The 20355-nt window shown below is 40.4% G+C and overlaps 1 protein-coding gene across 3 annotated transcripts in view; it reads right to left on the bottom strand.

Annotated features, from left to right (window-relative positions):
• The window catches only part of cadm2b (cell adhesion molecule 2b), a 128441-nt gene extending 110213 nt beyond the window's left edge, over positions 1 to 18228 (bottom strand). For all 3 annotated transcript variants that reach the window (XM_031863625.1, XM_031863627.1, XM_031863626.1), the window contains exon 1: positions 17909 to 18228. In XM_031863625.1, coding sequence (XP_031719485.1) covers positions 17909 to 17969 — 61 coding nt within the window. In that variant the 5' untranslated portion in view covers positions 17970 to 18228. The remainder of the gene's footprint in view (positions 1 to 17908) is intronic.
• Between the last annotated feature and the right edge of the window lie 2127 nt (positions 18229 to 20355).

Below are 20355 nucleotides of genomic sequence, written 5' to 3'. Positions count from 1 at the left end.
ATAAAATGTCACATCATTATCCGGCATATCAAACAACAGGAAGCTCTGTGTGCTGCAGGATGAGGTCAATATTATGATGTTGCATTTGAGCACTTTCTGCTTTTGGAAACATTTTGCATTATTCCCTGCACTGTAATGCAATTAACAAGGACAGTACCTTGAAATACAGATATGTGGTATGAACGTGTGTGAAAGAAATCTTGAATGGCCAAAATATATACTCTTTTGTAAATAATACGCTCTGTGAGGTTTACAAGCAATATTAATTGAATCTATGGCTGAATTGGCGTTATACAAGCGCTGGTCACTAAAGACCAGAAAAACGACCCACAAATGTAAGCGTTAAATGTGTTGTAAAGATTTAAGTAACATACACTGAAGGGTGAAACACATCTGCATACTAATGATAATGTATTGAATATATTGTGAATATACAGTATGTGGAACAGGCAAAGTTTAGAAAAATATGTCTTTACACACATGTTTTAAGTGAATATAACGTTTACAAATAATGTAAAGTATTTCCTCCAGCTTGCTTAAATTTCTCTTTTAGGTTTTTTTATTCTTTTATTTTATTATTGTATTTGCCACTTGAGCTTTGTAGGTCAGTCTTAACAATGATAACAACTCCGCAACATAAGGAAAAATGTAACGCAATGTAAAAGGGGATTTCTTTAGGAATTATATGACTAACAAGGATTGTGATAAGATTGTAATACAACAATTATTAATATTATTATTATCTGGGTTTGAAGTCGTGTTGGAATGTTAAACTTTCAATCTGTGAGCCTCAATAAAGCGTAGGCAACTCATCAGATGTGTACCAGGTTTAAACCATTTTCTGAGGTAACTCTTGTCTCATATTGAATAAATGACATCGGGTTATAGTTTCAGTGTTACTACTGAATGTGGAAATCCCACTGGAGCCTGTCAATCTGGGATACATTTGACAAAGACTTTGTAGAGCTAAGAATATCTTGAAAACCCATATTTCTTATTACTGCTCCTGCGTTGCCATTGGCAAAGGTACTTCAGGATCAGCCCATTGCAGTGTTCGAGAAAAACATCTTAAAATATCCTGATTGTGTTTCACTGATTGTGTTTGGAAACTGAAGAAAGTAGAGCACAGAAAATGGTTTGAAGTCAGACACAATTACAAGTATCATCAGTTATAGTTGCACTGTGCACATTAATGCTTTTTTCATGTGATAAATCCAAGTGATGAAACATATGGTTTTCAATTTTCTTGTCGCTCTTCAGATACATTAAAGATTTGTCACGAAACAAATGACCAGCAGGGTTTTCCCTGCCATTAAGACTTGGACATTGCACGTTTTTGTTAACAGAGCCAGAGTCCATTTTATTTATTGTTTCGGTTGTGTGGTTCTATTTTATGTTTTATTCAACTTTTTTCACAATCCAATTCCAATGTCTGAATATTCCTAAAAAATAAATGTCATTGCTCTTTGAAAGGGTGTACATTATTATGCATTCATATGATCAATATATCTGTGACAATTCGGACAGTAACAATACATTTTTTAAGACAATATATCATACAAATAAAGTGATTGTTGCAGGCCTACCGACGCACTCATGCAATCACACACACTGCGCTGGAGGCAGTGCATCTTCAAGTTCCAACAACTCCTCTGACTCTTTGCCAACAACAAAACATTATTCTGAGACACTGAGGCCGGGGGTGCACCTGGCTTTTTAAAGGGACTTTTGTGATCATATGCGTTAGATCGGAACTCAGCTGTGTCCGCATATTTGTGTCCACACTGACACCTCCATGCGCCCTGCCTGATCGGTTAGTGGCCAGAGAGAGAGATAGAGAGATAGATAGATAGATAGATAGATAGATAGATAGATAGAGATATATATATATATATATATATATATATATATATATCATGATCATAGGAGCAGCTGCACAACGGAGAAAAACACATTTAATATCCCGTTAATTCTACACAGTAAAAGTTGCCAATTACTTTTGTTGCTTACTCTTCCTCCCTGCTGTATTACTAGACTTGTTTTATTGAAGAATAGTCACCAACAAAGCGCCACTAATTTGGTGCTAAACACATTTTCCTGTAAAATATTCACAATAAAAGTCAACCATTGTCTTGTTATTTGAAACCCTTTATTTCGAAGCAGCAAAATCAGGGTTTTGTTGGCTTTGCTTGTTTGCCTGTTAGTTTACCATCACCTCGCTCCACCTACCTTATTTACACATTGAGATCCAATCAAAGTGCAGACAAAATCAAGATAAGCAAAACACTAACCCAGGGGTGAAATGCAAAGACCTGTGATCAGATGTCATTCTCCGGATAACATATCCAAATGCAGATGTTATTGTTAACAAGGTTAGAGAGAGTTAAGTTGTGGCACTGCTGCATCCAGTTTGCATTATGTTCAGTTGAGCATAAGGTCACATCAATAATGTAAGCTTGACTCCAGTCCCCGTGATGTTATCCAGGTGTCACATGCACAGGCGACGACACACGCATACAAACAGACACAAGTATGCGCTGATGTAGACGTCAACCCATGCAAACATGCGTCTCCTCTCTCTGTCCATGTCATGCTCATTCGATCAGCAGAGCAACAAATGTGGTGATTGTTCAAACATTACAATGAATTTATTTTTGTTGTTATTTTACAAACTTTGTTATACAGGCATTTCGAATATTATTACATTATTATTGTATTTCTTGTTTATTTATTTATTGGATTATTGTGACATGATTCTGTGATGTAATGTTGTCATATTTTCCTCCAAGAAAAACATTTACAAAATATTTAATATATTTTCACACAGAAGAACACCTTATAATTCACTTTGTATCACAAAGGACTTGGAGTCTTCAGAAACCTTGTTGATATGAAGCAAACCGACAGCAAACTGTAGATTGGTAATCCCTGGTTGAGTCATATCAGTGCTTCAAAACCAGCATCACAGAATTGGTCGGTGTGTACCACAAAAAGCAATCGTGTCCAGAGAGACCACATCTACATCAAGCTACCTCACACAGAGATTGTTCAATCAGGACTCAATCTATAGATGCAGAAAAACTCCATACATTGTGTTTCCCTTTAGAAGGAAGAAGATAGGATTTTGAATAGTGTCCAAGCTCTGCAACTCCTTGGTGGTTTTCTAGTGACCAATTTGTTATATCAAAGCAACCACATCCTTCATAAACATCCTAATCATGTCCAAGGCTCACAGACCTGTGGACCATGTGTTGCTGTGTTGTCTAGAAACATAAGCGACAGTAGATCCTAAAAGCACCTTCAGTACCACATTTTTGGTTTCTAGACACCTCCGTTTTGTGAGTAATGTGTTAAAACTCCAATTGGTTAATATTTTGGTAAACTTACCTTATTGGAGAATAGAAATTCAAGATGATATGTTCCACAATAACCCTGAATTTGCCCTGAACATGGCAATTTAACACTCCATAACCACAGATGTAGTCAATATATCTGAACATAGTTTCCTTCAGGTTGAGAACACACTGACAAATTGCATTACACTTTTAGAGACATCTGCCATTTGGCCATTGTAACTAAACTACAGCCTCCACAAAACACAGTCTTCATGAATCTGTGAAAATGCCAACCAAGTCTTTTTCCACAGCACAAAAGCCTCCTGCAAGTATGCGTCCATTTGAAAAGTGACTGTTGGCAGCTTTCCACCGCCAGTCCATATGGTCCCTGTATTTATGGGGTGATGAGGCCTGCTTCTAGGGTTCAGAGTGGTCATTATCTGGGGGATGCTACAGCTCCAGTAGTTAAGGTCACCTGGAACACACCAGGTGTGAGTCCTCACACTCCTGGAGTACTGGAGGATACTAAATGTGTAATCATCTCCGAGCCCACAAAAGACAGGGTCTATCCAGACTGGTCATTATAACAGCTTATTGTAGGGTCCATCCTGGCTTTATTTCCTGCTATTTCAGCAGCACAATCCAAAATAGCACATCTTTTCCTATGGCATTTTCTAACAGATAGCAGATATAACTGACTATGGTGAGGCTAGGACTGTTATTGGGCTCAAAGTTCATACTGAGAGTAAAACTAGTGTCTGCTCTTCTCATTGGTCCCACTGTTTCCACTTTCCTATATGTGAAACCAAAACGTTTCTGACCGAATAGCATACTTCTCTTTATTTTCATTTTAAAGAATTGATCTGAAAAACAAACAAAATCTATATCGTAGATAAATGTAAACAAAATAAAATGGTGATTATCAGTGATTAAGAGAAAAGCTCCAACAAAGGTAAGGTATATGCCAAAAAAAGAAATCAGGAGCTGAAATGTTAGTTACATATTGTTACTCCAGATTCCATGAAAATAGGCATAGTCCTCTAAGAGCAGTCACTTGCGGGTTTGAAAGATTTCCGTCATGCCCTTGTGCAGACTGACTTGAGAAGAAACTGCCCTTTAGAGGAAAGTGCGGGACCCTGAAAAGGACACCCGTTCCCCATATCCAGTTCTGGTAAATGAGGTAACAGTGGGGAATGACTGGTCTGTGGCTCCTGCTGATAGACGTCTCGACCTAAGAGGTCACGAACAGGTACAGGTTGTATTGCTAGCATGACGATGCCGCTCACAATCTGCTGCCGTTTTTATGATGCCCAGCAGGTCCTGAAAAAAGCGGCTTAGTGGTGGTTAGATGATGCGGAAAAGGAGAAAGCCACTGCTGCAGGGCTCCTGCCCGAGGTGGGGAAAGACGGGAATGCGGGGCTTTGTATCCCTCATTGTCATCAGTCTATAGTGAGGCTGAAAGACAGGAAGAGAACCCACCATGGCAGAGGCTGAGCCAACAGACTTGTGCCCATCACAATGGTCCTCATCTGGGTTCTCAAGAAAGTCGCAGGTGAAGATGTCCAGCTCTTCTGCCTGTAAGGTATCCTGACAATCTACCGAGCTGTCATCCCTGCCAACTTCAACTTGAAGTGCCATAAGGGCCTCCAATTGTCGCCGCAGCCCCTCCACAGGCAACCGAGCAAAGACCTGGGGCAAAGACCTGGGGCAAAGACCTGGGAGGGGCGGCCGACAAGGTAAGCACTAGCCTGACATGGACAAGGCATCTTTTGCAGTTGGGATGAAGGTTCAACAACCCGGCAGCTTGTACATATACGGACATCGCTAGACCTTTTCATCTTCTTTACTTGTTAACTTCTTCACTGCACTTGACAAAAAAATTGGGAGCAGAACTATGGTTCCACATAGTGGTGCAACAGATCATAAAACTCACGGTTCGGATCGGATCACGGATTAGAGTTGTGGATCGGATCGGCACAAAAGAAGGGAACAAATTTAACTTTGAGATCCCTGATCATATTTTTTCCCATCGTCCCAAACATCACTTCAACCGCTCTGTAGTCAGTGTAAACCATAAAAAATTCTAAGTGTTATCCTTTTACTTTGTTATAGTAATTCATAGTGTTTTGTCTTCATAAAAACACACAATTCAAATTCTAAGGAAAGAAAATATTGTATTTTTATTGATTAAAACAAATCTTGTCATTAGTAGTTTTAATGATGTATTATAAGCTGCTTAGTGCTATTGCTATCAAGGCATAATTCCCTTTCGAATATCTATTTATGTTGTTGTGAAAACATCTCCTTCAAACAACTGGATTTATTCAAGTTTCTCACCAACACTACATTTTACGAGATTAAATATGAACACATCATGATGACGTCATAATTTACCTTCGCCTACTTATTTCCTCTGAACAGAGCCTGACCGCATCATAATATAACCTTTGTTCGTTGGCCATTACCGATGCTGCCAACTTTACTAGTTCTCCTCCTGTTGATTCAAACACAGATTGGTTACAAAGGTCGCATTATCAGAGATCGGCAACTAGAAAGCATGAATGCCGATATCCTGATTGCATATTTTACTGAATATTGGCAGATAACGATCGTCAGTAAAACTTTATTTCACACTGTGATGGTTAACGTTAAACTGTAAATAATCCGTGGTTCACATGGGTGCGGAACTGTGAGGTGGGATCTGTACGGATCACGGATCGACAATGGTCCGTTACACCATCGCACGGCTGTTATATGTCGCAAGTGCAGATGAAAGCGAGGGAGGTGCATAGCACAAGGGCGCATCTTCACGACTTTGCATGCACACCAGGATAAACCCAATAGGGACAGCTCTTAGAAGGCAACGCCAATACAATGTAGAATGTTTAGTTGATTAATAAATCTGATGGACACTATTTCACCTTTTTGTCATATTTATTACTAAGCAATCGATCATTGAGAAAATAATCTGCAAGTAAAACATTTCAAAAATAATCTTGGCAGCCTTACTTTGCATAAATAATACAATTCTTTGCAACTTAAAAGTCCTCAATGACAATATTTTACAATTTATGCCTCAACCAACAGAGGGCAGTAACCCAGCTGATGACAGGGGTGCTGATAACTGATCAAATTGAATGTTGAATGTACAAGAGTAAGGGCGAGACAACCCTGTTACAAACACCATAGCAGAATATGACACAAAGAGACACTTAATAAGTTAAACTTAACCATTTTGATGCCTTTTTAAATTATTTACAAATTTGATCCCATTAGAGAAAAATCAACAGATTTGAGTATGTGCATTTATATTAGTAAGCTTTTCTAGTTCAACACAGTCCATGTTGTCACAGGCATCGAGCATCGCTTGTTTCTATAAGCTCTGACCTTCACTATTCCGTTTCTTCTTTTATTCCCCATATTGGGTTTGGAACTTCTTTGGGTATTTTGACTTCAAGCTCTGCTCACAGTCACTTTTAAAGGTGTAATTGCAAAAAGAAAAAGTGATTTGCCATGAAAAACATTGGCTAAAACCAGGGACACCTGGAGATGTTTCATTTAAAAACAGGGTCACTTACCTCATAGTCTTTATAATGTAAATGAAAGACCCTATAACGCATTGATGATAATGCCTGATCAACAATTATACGGCAACAAAAAAACATTTAATCAATGCATGTACTTAAAGCCAAATATTTGTTTAAATATCAGAAGGTATAGTTAGCATATGCAAGCTGTCAGTGACTATGCAATTAAAGAAATGAACTGCACAGGATACACTTTTTACTACAGTGGCCATTATATATTAAACTCATCTGCACCCTTTATTCTTTTTTTCAGGGCACGTAGTAGGTCCAGTGTATCATTATGAACCGTATAGTCCACTTCACAGGGTGTTAGTCAGACTAAATGTTCCCCAAAGACCAAGACTGTTGAGCATGAGGCTGCAATTCATAACTCCACTGCGGAAGCAATTATAGTCAGGGGAAATCACACTTCTGCTGCAGTGAATTTTGGGAAATCTGGGGGAAAAAAATAATCTTTTCTCCTATAGAAGGTGATATTGTAAACAGTCTCAAGTGGAATCCTTACATCTGCTATGGGACTACTATTCTTACCTCTAAACACCTTTGCATCACTAACTTTTTCCATATTTGTAGTGCTTATATTAACAATAATTTGACATATATTTTTTCGTTGTACTCTTCAAGAAAGGTCCCACCATATGAAGCTAATGGATTTATACTATTTTTGACTCTACTGAAGACACAAACTGTGTCAAAAGTTTTTTCATTGCACTTAAAAGTAATTTTAAAAAAGCAGTTTGCTCCAGCTTCACGACACTGGAACAAAATGTGCAAGACATCATGCTGTATGATGACTGCACCTTCATTCTCAGAGCGGCTACTTAACTTGCACACCTGCGGTTGAGAGGCACCGTTCATGCCTGCCAAAATAAACAACACTGAAACAATAATGCTCCAGGGTTTGAATAAAATGCTCCAAACATCCAAACTCGGTGTGAACACACCCTCAGAATGTCACGGTCATGCAGCAAGTCAGCAGGTAGTGAAACACTTACCATAAAGACAACTCCCAATGCACTGTAGTCTCTATGAAGAGGTCATCTATCTTCACTAATTGTAATGCTCCTCTGAACACAGGGAACTCACTGAAATCTGGATTCATGCTTAATTCCCCTAAACATCTTTTAAGCTGTCTTTCCTCGCATAAATCTGAGGAAAGACAGTGTGCTACGTTATCTCACATGTAATGGTTTAACCATTATTTTAAAACTGCAATAACCCCTTTTACATTCCCCAGTCACAGCAGGAGAAGGAAATGGCAGATTACATTACACCTACTTCTCTCTGCTGTTTCAAGTTTGTGTGCCTTCCTGCTTCGCACCTTCTCTTCCTTTCCCCCTCTTGCTCTCAGTTTAGCAGCTTTAAGGCTTTTTTTTTGTCCCCCAGCAAAGCATGCTCTCTGGCTCCGAGCACTGGCATCCCTTGCATCGGTATGCAGCTCCCGTTCAGACTGCTGATCCCTCTTTATGAGGACATGAGTTTCAATGCTTTTATCCCCCACCTTCCCCTGCAAATATGCCTACATTCAGCATCTACACTCCGGCTTTAGAGACCCGTGGGAAGCCTTTAAAGAGGAAGTCAATAAAAGGGTATAAACATGCATGAGCTTAAGTTTGTGCTTTTTGTGTCTTTATTCCGAAGTTGGCTTTTAAGGATGGCAATGGAGAACACAATCATATTTTGTTACACTGAAGCGAAATGTGTTAATGGTTCTGCTTTTGCATTGCATCTATTAACACAGAATTTCTTCATTAGTTAGGGGACATTTTTACATTAAGGACCTTTTCTGTGATATTGATTGCATGTTGAAATCAATTTAAAACATTACCCTTGTGATTAACATTTGTATAAGCATTAGCAGATCTGGTTAAAATATGCAATGAGAATATGCAATTCACTGCATAACTGATCTGCACAGCATGTCATTAATTATAGTAGACATTGTGCACCAGGTACTTATCTGCAGTCCTCGTCCTGTAAAGCAGTGCACATTTTAAAGTTGATATTATACTATAGGCTACTCAGCATGATAGGGATGTGTGTTTGGCACACAAGCTTTAGTCCATCCATATATATGTGGTTACCAAGAGAGAGCTACCATCGAGGCGCAACTGGAAAGCACCCATGTTGCATGTGTAAAATGCTCCTAGGTTGTTGGATTTTTATTTTGTTGCTCCAACATCAACAATAATAAGAAGCAAAACATTACCAACAGATACAGCAGAGAACTTTTCTTGAAAAACTGTCAGGGACTGGTTGCATAATGCAACTGTAAAGATGCAGAGATTCAGTTGAATGTTCTACTGCCGTCAGACAGCGAATGCAGTGGGAATTAGTCTACTGATAACTACAAGCAAGTTTGCTCAATAAAATTGTCAAATTTAATGGCTGTAAGAAAACAAACTGTTGGACTGGTGCATTTTTTTCTGGATGCTCTCAGGCACATAAACAGTCACCTTACTTATTTTGAAATGATAACATCGCTGGGGAATAGAGGGGGGAAAAAATAAAAGCACATGGGAAAATGTCACGAAATATTGCCAGACTTGAAGACACTTTTAATTAGCCTCCTCTTTGTTAAGTTTATAGTATGTGCTCTTTAAGTTGCCGTTTTTTTCCTAACGTTCCTGCGGCTTTCCATACAAGTTTAGAAACCTTAAAGTCTGAAGAGAACTGGAGACACGAAATTGCCTCACGACATGAATGTTATCGTCTGTCTGTCTATGATGGCCTCTGCGGTGGACAGGTGCACCTGCTTGCATTCTGCAAAATATATGCCCGGATAGGCTAGAGCTCCTTATAACCCTGAGAGGGATTCAGCCAGCTGAGAATATGAATGGGTTTTATTTGTGCCTCCCTTCTCTTTCACAAGTCAAATCTGTCCATTTTCCTTTCCATCGTTTTTATTTATTTTCAGGGTCTTTAATTTTGCATTATGCACAAACCATATCAAATCATACAGCCATAAAATGCTAAATATTAACTCGTAATAGATAACTACATTTGCCATGATGTGCTACTTACAAGTCTATGAAAATGCATGGCTTATTCCAGCAAGCTATCAAATTTCCAAAGACAGTCCAACAGAGTCTCCTTTATCTGGAGCTCAGACGTCCAGCCTCACTGCTCGACTGAAGGGGCTTTATGAGCGCAGCAACCCAGTGATGCAAAATCCTATTGACTGTGAGACTGATGGAATTTTTGTGTTAACACATAAAAATAGAAACATTTAAAGCCAGCGGCCAGCGAGTACATAAACACATTACAGCAACCTATTTACAATATCAACGTTGAGCATATCATTATGCACCAACTCTGAATAGTCATTACACAAGAAGCATTTTCCAAGGCTTGACCAAAGCTGCCTTCTCACTGAGGACTCCTGTTCCTTAATACTGAAGCGTTGTTCAAACAAAACGACAGAGAGCAAAGGTTGTGTGAACTGAATGCACATTTAAATATCTGAAAAAAGAAAGGCTCCTCGGCGTATTGGCCTTATTGAGGCTTTGTTTGTGCACTTGCAAAAGGCCCTGACCTACGTAACGCAACACAAGTACAGTCACTTCTAGTCAGGCTGCCAGGTGATGGGCTGCAGTGGGATACCTCAGATAGTCAATCACTCTTTCTGGGAACCTCCCAAAAAACAGAAGCAGAAAATGACATATAGAGCAAACAGATAATGATGGTACCCAATTGTTCACGGTTAAGAATCTGCACTTTACCCCTCTCTCACTGTCATAAAGCAAACTTGCGTTTTTGTTTTTTTCTCAGCAGAATGAGGACCACTTCTGCGATAATTACCAGAAAAGCTCAACAGAAAACATAACGGCTAGGTGACATCCACTCTGGAAAAAAAAAATAAAAAGACTAAAACAGATTACATGCCCGCTGGGTCAGGGAATGGTGTACGGCTGTCATTTCTGAACAAAAAAATATTAACTTTGTTCATAAAGACTGCAGCAAGAGGAGAAAAGGGAGATCATCACACAGGCTAAATGAGATTCAGAGGCTCATCCATAGTCGGGCACAAAGCCCACTTCAACAGAGATGAGGGCCAAGAGAGATTGGTAAAGGTCAACACTGCAAACGGGCATAAAATGAAGTATAGGCTTCATTTTGGGCAAAATACTGAAAGTATAAGGAATGCATAAACCTCTCACTGTACATACGTCTACCACCTTTCCAACAGCACAGACGAATGTCATTCATCAAATGTTCAATCAGAAATGTTATTTATTCCATTCTGTGTAGATTCCATTCAAAGTCCATTTTTAGACTATTTTAGGCATTTACAGTAGATATGCAAGTGGGATCAGTTCTGCTGCATTTGTATTGTTTATGTTGAGGACCTTTAACCCTGTGGTGGTGGATTACATATTGCATCATAAAGGTAGTGAAAATGTTAAGACATGAAGCTATTAGCACTTAGTAAACATGGTAAGTCCTAGACATCCAGATGTTTTACATTTAATCCGGTCTAAAAAGACAAAGAACTGTCTACGCATATAGGGTTCATTACAGTCATTTTCAAGCTTTGGGTCACTTCAGTTTGCACTGCAATCTGAACAAGTATTTAATCATTTTCTTTTTCTATTTTCAAGGACTACAGTGTGTTGTGTTGACTTATGGCTGAAATAATTTACTAATATGTTTGCAGGATTACCCAAAATAAATCTTTGTCATTTAATCAATCATGTATTCATTTCTATGTAAGAGTGTTTATTTGTTATTATAAATATATATATAAAATGTATAGAACTTTATTTCATTAGGTATTATTTATTTTTATCCCTACGTTTGTGTAGTGCTCTGAAATGCATCAGAATATATATCAATCACCATAAGCAGATTCACAATTAGCAGCATTATAAATGACTTAATAAAAAACTACTTTGCTTTAATAATCTGCCTCCGTTCACAGCTGGTTATAATCAATGTGGTTGCAAACAAAAATACAAAATCCTACCTCAACTATGAAGTCAGTTCCACACAGGTATAAAACTTGAAACATACAGCAGTCTCCTTGTGTTGTAAATAGAGTATCTGCTGCTTGATGACTTGACAAATGAAATACTTGGCTTTCAGCTTCGGCAGCTAGTCGTTCATGTTAAGATTGAGTTTTGTATTGACTCAGCTGTCCCGAGACCATAGGAACACATGTAAATTCTGTTCTACGGGAGATTTCCCTTTTAAGATATGTGAACGCAGGTGCCTCTTCAGGAGCCTGAGATTGATGTAAGCACTGCTTTAACTACTTTTCAGCGTGACCAATCGTGGCTTTAAACGTATCATGAGTATCTTGAGACAGGCTTTCCTGGAAGTAGAAAAATCTCTTCACCTCTTTTGCTCAAACTCGGGTCAAAATAATCTTTAGTACTATAATTGCCCTTACAGTCTATCGTCTTCATTGCTAAGCCTATACCCACTCGGAGGGGCCATGGCGTGTAAAAGCGCTATGACAAAGAGCATAGCGAAGAGAGACTGACAGCACGCGACTTGGTTGGGGAAGCAAGCAGCTAATCTTTAAGCCCCTTCCTCACTTGTCTGAGCACATTTGCCTCTGGCTTGAGGCTTATCCCTACAGATGTATATCTGTCAACAGAAGGCAAGCGGGGCAGCAGCGGCTCTTTCGGAGCACATTTGTCCCCTTTACTGGATTATTCATTTGCAGTGGTATACAGAACAGCACCAGAGCCAGCACTTGGCAGCTGGGAGACGCTCTGCAGGGTTAAGCTAACCCTGAGCACTGAGCAACGGGTATCCTTGACTGTAAAGCACCTTCCTCTGCCATACCTTCCCTTCAGCTCCGCCGGGTTGTTCCTGCTGCCTGATTATTCCAATCCATGGGAGATGCGCCCGTGCATACATCTCAAGGGCTTCCTGTGTCTCTCACAATATATGACAATTTGGGGCTCGCTCTCGCTTGGGTCCAACATGTTTTAATTTCGAGAGATGTTCGATACACCCCGATCCAAGCTGGAAATTCTATTGTGACATAAATCCTGTACTACTCAAAATAACAAATGGACTGTGCAGGTAGGACACTTCTTCACATCTATGTCCACAGTCCCAGTGTTGTGAAAGCTGCTGCTGGAATCCTCACCCTATACTCTACTGTATAATAAGCTGGTTTCTGCCCCAGACAACTGTAGGCTGTCCAAGAAAGCTAAAAGGAGACATTTTGATGCATGATTTTAATCCTGGCCCTCTGAAATTCTGAAAACACAATATTTTGTTTTTCTACACAATCAATATTTTACACTATTGTTAGGCTGGTGGAAGCTGATTGGATAGTGATACGTACTACTCAGAATCCTAACCATATGCTTACAGACCAGAAAGTGTTAAAATTCATGTACATTCAATGTATTTTGTTCTTATCAGTTGGCATATCCATCCCGGTGAATGCAAATGAAAACATTTAAATAATGAAAAGCGTTGTATGATGTGTTATGTGTGCATTAATATGCATGCACTTACTGTGCATACTTGTTTATGAAAGAGCTTTGGATTTAAATTCTAGGCAATGTTTCAAACGTTGCCTTTCTGCTGAAGCATTTTTAGTTGCTTGATTATGATTCAATGACAAATACAATTTTCCACATGCAGGTGCTACTTTTTGAAAATGTATATGGTTTTGAGGATCATCAATTTGTTCAGTGGTCCGGCAAATGTGGAGTGGCATTTCTGACATGTTTTGAGATGCTTTCAATGTAACTTTTTAATAATAATTCTATAACTTTGTCAAACAATTTATCTCATATAATCACACAAGGTTGTAGGGATGACATGATATCCTGTTCTACCGGTCTCATTAATTTCACAAATCCAATCTAATAATCACGGTCGTGGTCTTAACCCTCAGAAATGGATGGGTCTACTTTTGGGCCAATATTTGAAGGAGATATCAAACGTTTTACAAGGCACTTTTGCATTTTTAATGACTTGCCTCAATTCCCTCCTTAATCAGGGAAGACATTTTTTCATTTACATTATGAGAGAATTATTCATCCTCAAGCCAACCTCCTTGTCTCTCTTTGTCTGCGGTTTTGATATCTGTGGTTTTGATACCAGATTAAATGCTGTAAGAAAAAAAAAAAAGGCCAGACACTTTCATTTATTCTACGCGTTGCCCTCATTACTGCCCCCACACGTTATGGTCAAACACACACCAACGCAAAAACGTCACCTGCAGGTTGTACACGCCAAAATATCTGACGAGATAAGAAATGATGAAAGGCTCCGTGCTCAAACAAAAGAAAAGTTCCCTTGGCGGTATGGGAGCTTTTTGGGCTCTGTGAGAAGAAAAGTGATGAAACACTTGTGAGGAAGGAATGTCAGACCAAACCAGAGAAGCTGCGACCAACAAAGAAACGCACCGACGATAAAACGTACATGTCTGGCGTAACCAGCCCACAGGTAAAGAGACCAAGTATAGCCGCACCACATGGCTAATTAGCATTAATAGCTGGCTTGCCACCTAAGCTGTTACCTAGCTCTGACAAGTCTGTCAGGTGTCAGCTGCCTTTTGGTGAAACATGTTTGTGTGATGACTCTGGTGCAGTGATTCAACAACACCTCACGGAGTGGCATAAGTTATTACTGGTGCACATACGGACATAGCAGGGCCTCACACTCAGAGCTTGAGCACAAGGCAGGACGCACAATAGAGAGGAGGACAATAGATTTACACTAACTCTACATAAGAATAAATCTATTCTGTCACTACAGCATATTAAACATTTAGGCAGCGTAGTACTCCATAGGCGGCTGCAGCTATAGATAAGAGTCCAGCAATGCATTTAAGCAAAATACTAATGGCGTAGTTGTTCCAAGAGGGATGAGCCTGCATGAAAGGACTCACAGAATTATGGAGCATGAACAGAGCTGCTAAGGCTGAGGTCTTGTCCACAGTATCACTGCAGTGTGTGATGCGGCGCACAGCAATTTAACTGTCGATTAGGCTGTGATGGCGCGGAGGACGCATGAACCGCGTTACCTTCGCCGAAGAGGTTATGTCTTCAGCCCCATTTGTTGGTTTGTTGTCTGTTAGCAGGCACGACATCTCAAACATTCATTCGACAGATTGTAATGGAATTTGCTCAGAGGTGAAGCCATGGCCTGAGCAAGATCTAGATGCACGTCAGCAGTTTGTTAAATGGGCTTGTTAACACCGCAAGATAGGGAATTCTTAGAATATTCGCCACAGACTATCTACTACTCCCAAACTGCTCTTTAAATGAAAACAATCTGGCACATGTATTCAATCATTCCCCACCTCTGTGTATTTTGCAGCAGATCCTAATCCCAATGCAGATGAAACATGTATTTTTTTTACCATTTTAATAACAAATTTGGAGTGCAGCCTTGTTGGAGGTGTGTGCTCTCCAGGAGCTTTCTCCACAGACTTTTGGCACACTGCCCTGGGCGCTCCTAGTTGTCTAAATTTAAGCCACATAGTATAAATAATTAAAGTAGCCCTTGAAGTGGGCAATATCTTAGTAGAGCTTTTGGACAAGATGATAAAACCCTCTATGTGCCCTGTTCTCTCTGGCAGGATGTCATGAACCCAAATCTGTTGCAAAATGGGCTAGCATTCTGTTGTCCACTTCTACTCAACACTGTTGTGTTAGCTCTTGATGCTAATGGTATTATTGCAACAAATGCTCGTCCTTCAAGCTTTTGCTGTACACGTTGCAGAATTTATAGATGGACTCTAAAGCATAGTTTTAGCACAGACCTCTGATACATCTAAATGTTGAAACAGCAATATAATGCGGTCATTTATCACTAAAAGAGATAAAGATGGTGAAGTGATTAGTTGATTAGTTCAGCCATAAACTACTGTAAGAGCAAATCACTTCAAGCCTGCAATGGTACACTCTCATTTTAAAGTCAAGATTTGCAGCTGAACATTTTTTCATGTTTGATTTATTATTCTGGATTTAACTTCAGTCTATAAAACTGAGATAGAGCATCCAGGGCAGCCCACATCAAACCTTAAATAATCATACTAGTGAAGTTCCATATCGCCCTTTAACTATAACTCACTTGCAGAATATTACTTCCAACCATTTTCCAAAGCATCCAAGCAGTTTCAACTGTTTCCATTCATTTCAGCATAGCTTTAAAATCCTCCTGTAGAACCGTAACCTTAACATAGGTAATCCGGGTAACTGACCATGAAGTCCATCTACAGTTTTTTGTTCTTCTTGTGTGGTAATGCTCTGTAAGGAGGGGCTGTTTGCATGTGCTCACGCTCTGCTGACAAACAACAACCTGGTCATGCAAGATCTTACCACATTCACATTACCATCCTTAAATATCATTGATATTTACTTTGCATTACCTTACTAAATAACCCATCAATGCAATTCTTATTGGAGGCCAATTATCTCTCATATCCCAGATAACGGAGTATCATTGAATGCACCATCTAAAAGGTTTTCCAAGCGAGTTCCAGGTATCTGCAAGTTCATTTTCATACAATGCTGACATGGTCAGACACAAAAGGCTGCCTGAATGTTAGCAAATCATCTAAAACAAAACCATGCATGATCATTTAACCCTAACCACAATCCACTCCACAGGAGGGGTGTTTTTCTGAAAAGCAGTTTTTCCTGAAAACTGCTTTTAAACTGTGTGCACACTGTGTTCCTTCTGTCGCAGAGCAAGCAAAACACAATGCTTATCTTACTTTTGTCAGAGGGCACGGCGCCAGATGAATGTGTCATCAGGCCACAGCTGGATATATAGCCACTTGATGACATCTCAAGTTTGACAACTCGCTGGGATTGAACAAATGCGTGGGGTCACAACTTGCCGCAGGGAAAGACGGCCAAAAGCAAAAATAATAATCATAATGAACTAACTAATTAACTCATTAGATTCATCAGCTTTTTAGGATTAACACTCGGATCACAGGTCACTGTCAGTATCATCTTCTATTGTCTCCTCCCTACAGTCCTCTGAATAAGCAGTGACAAAGACAAATCTTCCCCCTGCTGTCATCTAGGACAGAATCTAGTGGAATTGGACTCAGTATATTTTTCTTTGTTTGCTTAGATTTGGGAGTCCCTGCCATACTCCTCTGCTGTAGGCGTTATGTATCTGCGCACTGGTCGCCTACAGGGCGGTGGCTGCGCAAGCATGTCCAAGAGCGGGACGGTGTGTGGGGAGTTGAGGGAGTTGTCGACACTGACGCCTGGCTGCAGAGATGCATTACGCGAATCTTACCTGCGTCTATTCCCAGCAGCCCGAACTTTGAATGAGCGACTACATGGTTTGCGCGGTCAGTAGGCTAATGCGTATAGCCTGGAGAACGCGTCCGCGCGCGCACTTAAAAACATGGTGCGCAAACTGGCCGCGCTGGAGACAAAAGCTCAACTCAAATGCAGCCACGGCTGTATCGGAGACTTATTGTCCCCTCTGCAAAGTCACTGATGTTATGAGTGAAATGACTTTAAAAAAGGCCCAGAGAAACCCGACAGTACGACTTAAAAACGATTCAGTCAATGACGCCGCTCTCACAACAAACAAGACGCACGCCACCAGCTGCTGTAACCTTTCGTGCATCCCTGTGTCAGCTTCAGGGGACAGCACTGGACGAACGAACATACAGGATGAGAGTGAAAGGCGACTCATCTACAGCCGGATGTTTTATTTGTCACTTACTACCAAAGGGAGAGCAACATCCAAGTTGTCTCCGATACAAAAAAAAAAAAAAACTTGTGCAGACGCATACTGCTTTTCATTGCACACACAATTCAACTTCCAGGCATTCCAGCACACAACGACAGCCGTCCTCCGGCCAAAACTGCTGCGCAAACGCACAGCATTTGTAAAAATAAGGCAAATCAACTCTCTGTCTACTGTGTACTTGAACTCACGTGTGACATGAGCACATATGGGCTTTAGGCTACACTTAACGCAGCCGCCACCTCCAAGCACCACGCCCGTCTCTATACAGCAACATCCAGCGCTCACCTTTAAAGACGCTTGCACAGAGGCTGTAAAGGATGAAGATCAAGTGCCGCTTGACAATCATATTCTTCTCTTTTCCTTCACAATTCTATTACGTCGACACTCCACTCCCGTTCGTCTCTGTCTCTCTCTCTCTCTTTCTTGCTGTCTCTTCTCCTCGGGATGGACTTATCCAGGTAAACGGCGCAATTTCGGACTGACCGGAGTCACATTGATGAACTCTGCCTTTTCCAGAGAAGTCCCTGTGTATTTTTTGTTTCGCAGATCCTGGGGGGCTGTGATGACTGTAGTCTAGCAGGACGGCAGAGATGCTCGTCGGCAAAGTGCAGCTCCTGCCTCCCTTTATTGCCTTTCTCTTTGACTCGCTGCAGAGAGCAAGAGTCCCGCCCACGCTTTTTGACTAATGAAGACGCTTCACCAATGGAGAACACCTAGAAATAGTTCTGATCTGTGGCAAACTGTCGAAACAATTACACCGTGTCACATACGGGTTACTTTCTTACAGCAATTTCGAGAGGGTACATCAGTAATCCTCTGATGAGTTTTGGAAGGATAATTTAGCAAATGTCGGAGCAGAGCAATACGCCTCTGCAGGAATAAGGTGTCAGTTTGGGCCCATCATAAAAAATACTAAAATATATAGTTTAATAAGGTCAGAGGTGCCAACCACACGCCCTCTCTAAGGCGCTAAAAGGAAATAATGATGATGCTCTCTCCTCCATGTTTTTGACAGTGTTAGCCTTAACTGTGAGAGAGCAAAAAATCCATGCCAGTGATTTAATGTATTAAAATATGCCCACAGCAAGCAGAGTTAATTTAACACTTTTAGACAGTTTCGAACACAGCCGCCACAGAACCATTACAGCTTTGTTAGCAGACACACAAGCCTGCAGTCAACATTAGACGACTCAAAATATGTGTCACTGCAAAATTGACACTTATTAACACTTGGGGAATTCTAGAATGCACATTGGAGTCTTGGAAATACAATTAAAAAAATAAATAAATAAAGGACAGCATGCAGTGGCCACAAAAAGACCTGCCTATATTGTGTGAAAACGCGTTTGCTTTCCCCAGGGGTTGTGACCTGGTGTCGACACGCGTGTCAGGAATCAGTGCACGGCACAGGGGAGGTTAATGAGCTCCTGGACATCCCTCTTCCTTCAAAGGCTCCAATGATCGGTGCACATGAGTGTGACCATCCCTAAAGACAGAGGTGGGAGGAAAGCAGCTGCTCCAGCCAGGGATGGTTTTCTCAGCCCATCGCAAGGATTTTACACATGGTTTAACATGCTGCCGGTCAAATTTGGTTCAATTTTGCACAGTGGCCTTCCACGCCACTCCCACTTCAAATCAAATTGCTGACCTGGCCGTATCACCTTCGAAAAAGCTGCAGTGCAAAAAAACTATATTCCAGGCTTTTAAATCATCAGCTTTTCTTTCAGTAGGAATACATGCAAATGACATGTGACGCTCATTATCTAAACAAGCAATCACTTGGATCAATAATTTTTATTGCCAACCAAGAAATGTATGTGTTTTTCCTCATGTTCTAATCCATCATGGCGTTTAATCAGAATAGGCCAAATGGGGGCCTTTTAAAAGACGTGCGCTCATTTACTTCTGCATGCTGATGTTGCATTTTAGCCTTTTAACTTGGAACCTTGCACATCACTAATCCCTTGGGAACCATTGTTGCCTTTCAACAGTAAACCTTGAAAGACTGAACACTCTTGTGTGCCATACATTCTCAATACATAATGTAATTCAAAGCTACTATACAAAGTCAATCACCATGAGGATGGTGGTAAAGAATCAATCCCATGTGTCCTGAAGGTCAATTCCTCGTCATTTCATTAGATCTTTGAGAGTAGAATTCTACTCATGCGTCTTTTAAACAGCGAGAATTTATTGACCATGTGGGTTCAGCAGAAAAAGCTTGAGGTGCTGACACAGATCTGTAATGCAGAGGAGCACGTTCTCCTTTGCATTTATCTCTAGGACGTTATACTGCATACTACTCTGTGCTCTCTGCATCATTTCAAATATTGTGTGCATTGTCAGATTTAGCAAGGTCACCAGCCACAGTACCTTTTGATCCTTGAATTCCATTGACAATACGTAGTTTTCACTAAAAAATAGAATACGAGATTCTATGTTCAAGTCTACAAGAGAGGATCCAAACAAAGGTAAAAGACAATAGTTTAGGCTAAGCTGAGTTACATTAATATGCATTAACCTGTCACTGATAGCATTTAATCCTCCGGGCTGATTGAAAAACAACTCATCCAGACATACTCGGTGCACAATCCATTTCAGGATGGGCCTGAATGACAGCAGTCGTGAAGGCTGAATGCTTTATGTAAATGTCGAGTGACGAAGTGCTGCACACAGGATCCGGACATGGGTTGTGTCAATCTTTTAGTCATTTAAGCAATAAATAAGACATT

The sequence above is a fragment of the Anarrhichthys ocellatus genome, unplaced genomic scaffold (assembly GCF_004355925.1).
Source record: "Anarrhichthys ocellatus isolate YVR2014 unplaced genomic scaffold, GSC_Weel_1.0 scaffold29, whole genome shotgun sequence".
Taxonomy (NCBI): domain Eukaryota; kingdom Metazoa; phylum Chordata; class Actinopteri; order Perciformes; family Anarhichadidae; genus Anarrhichthys; species Anarrhichthys ocellatus.
The sequence above is the reverse complement of the archived record's forward strand: the minus strand, read 5'-3'. Positions and strand labels throughout refer to the sequence as shown.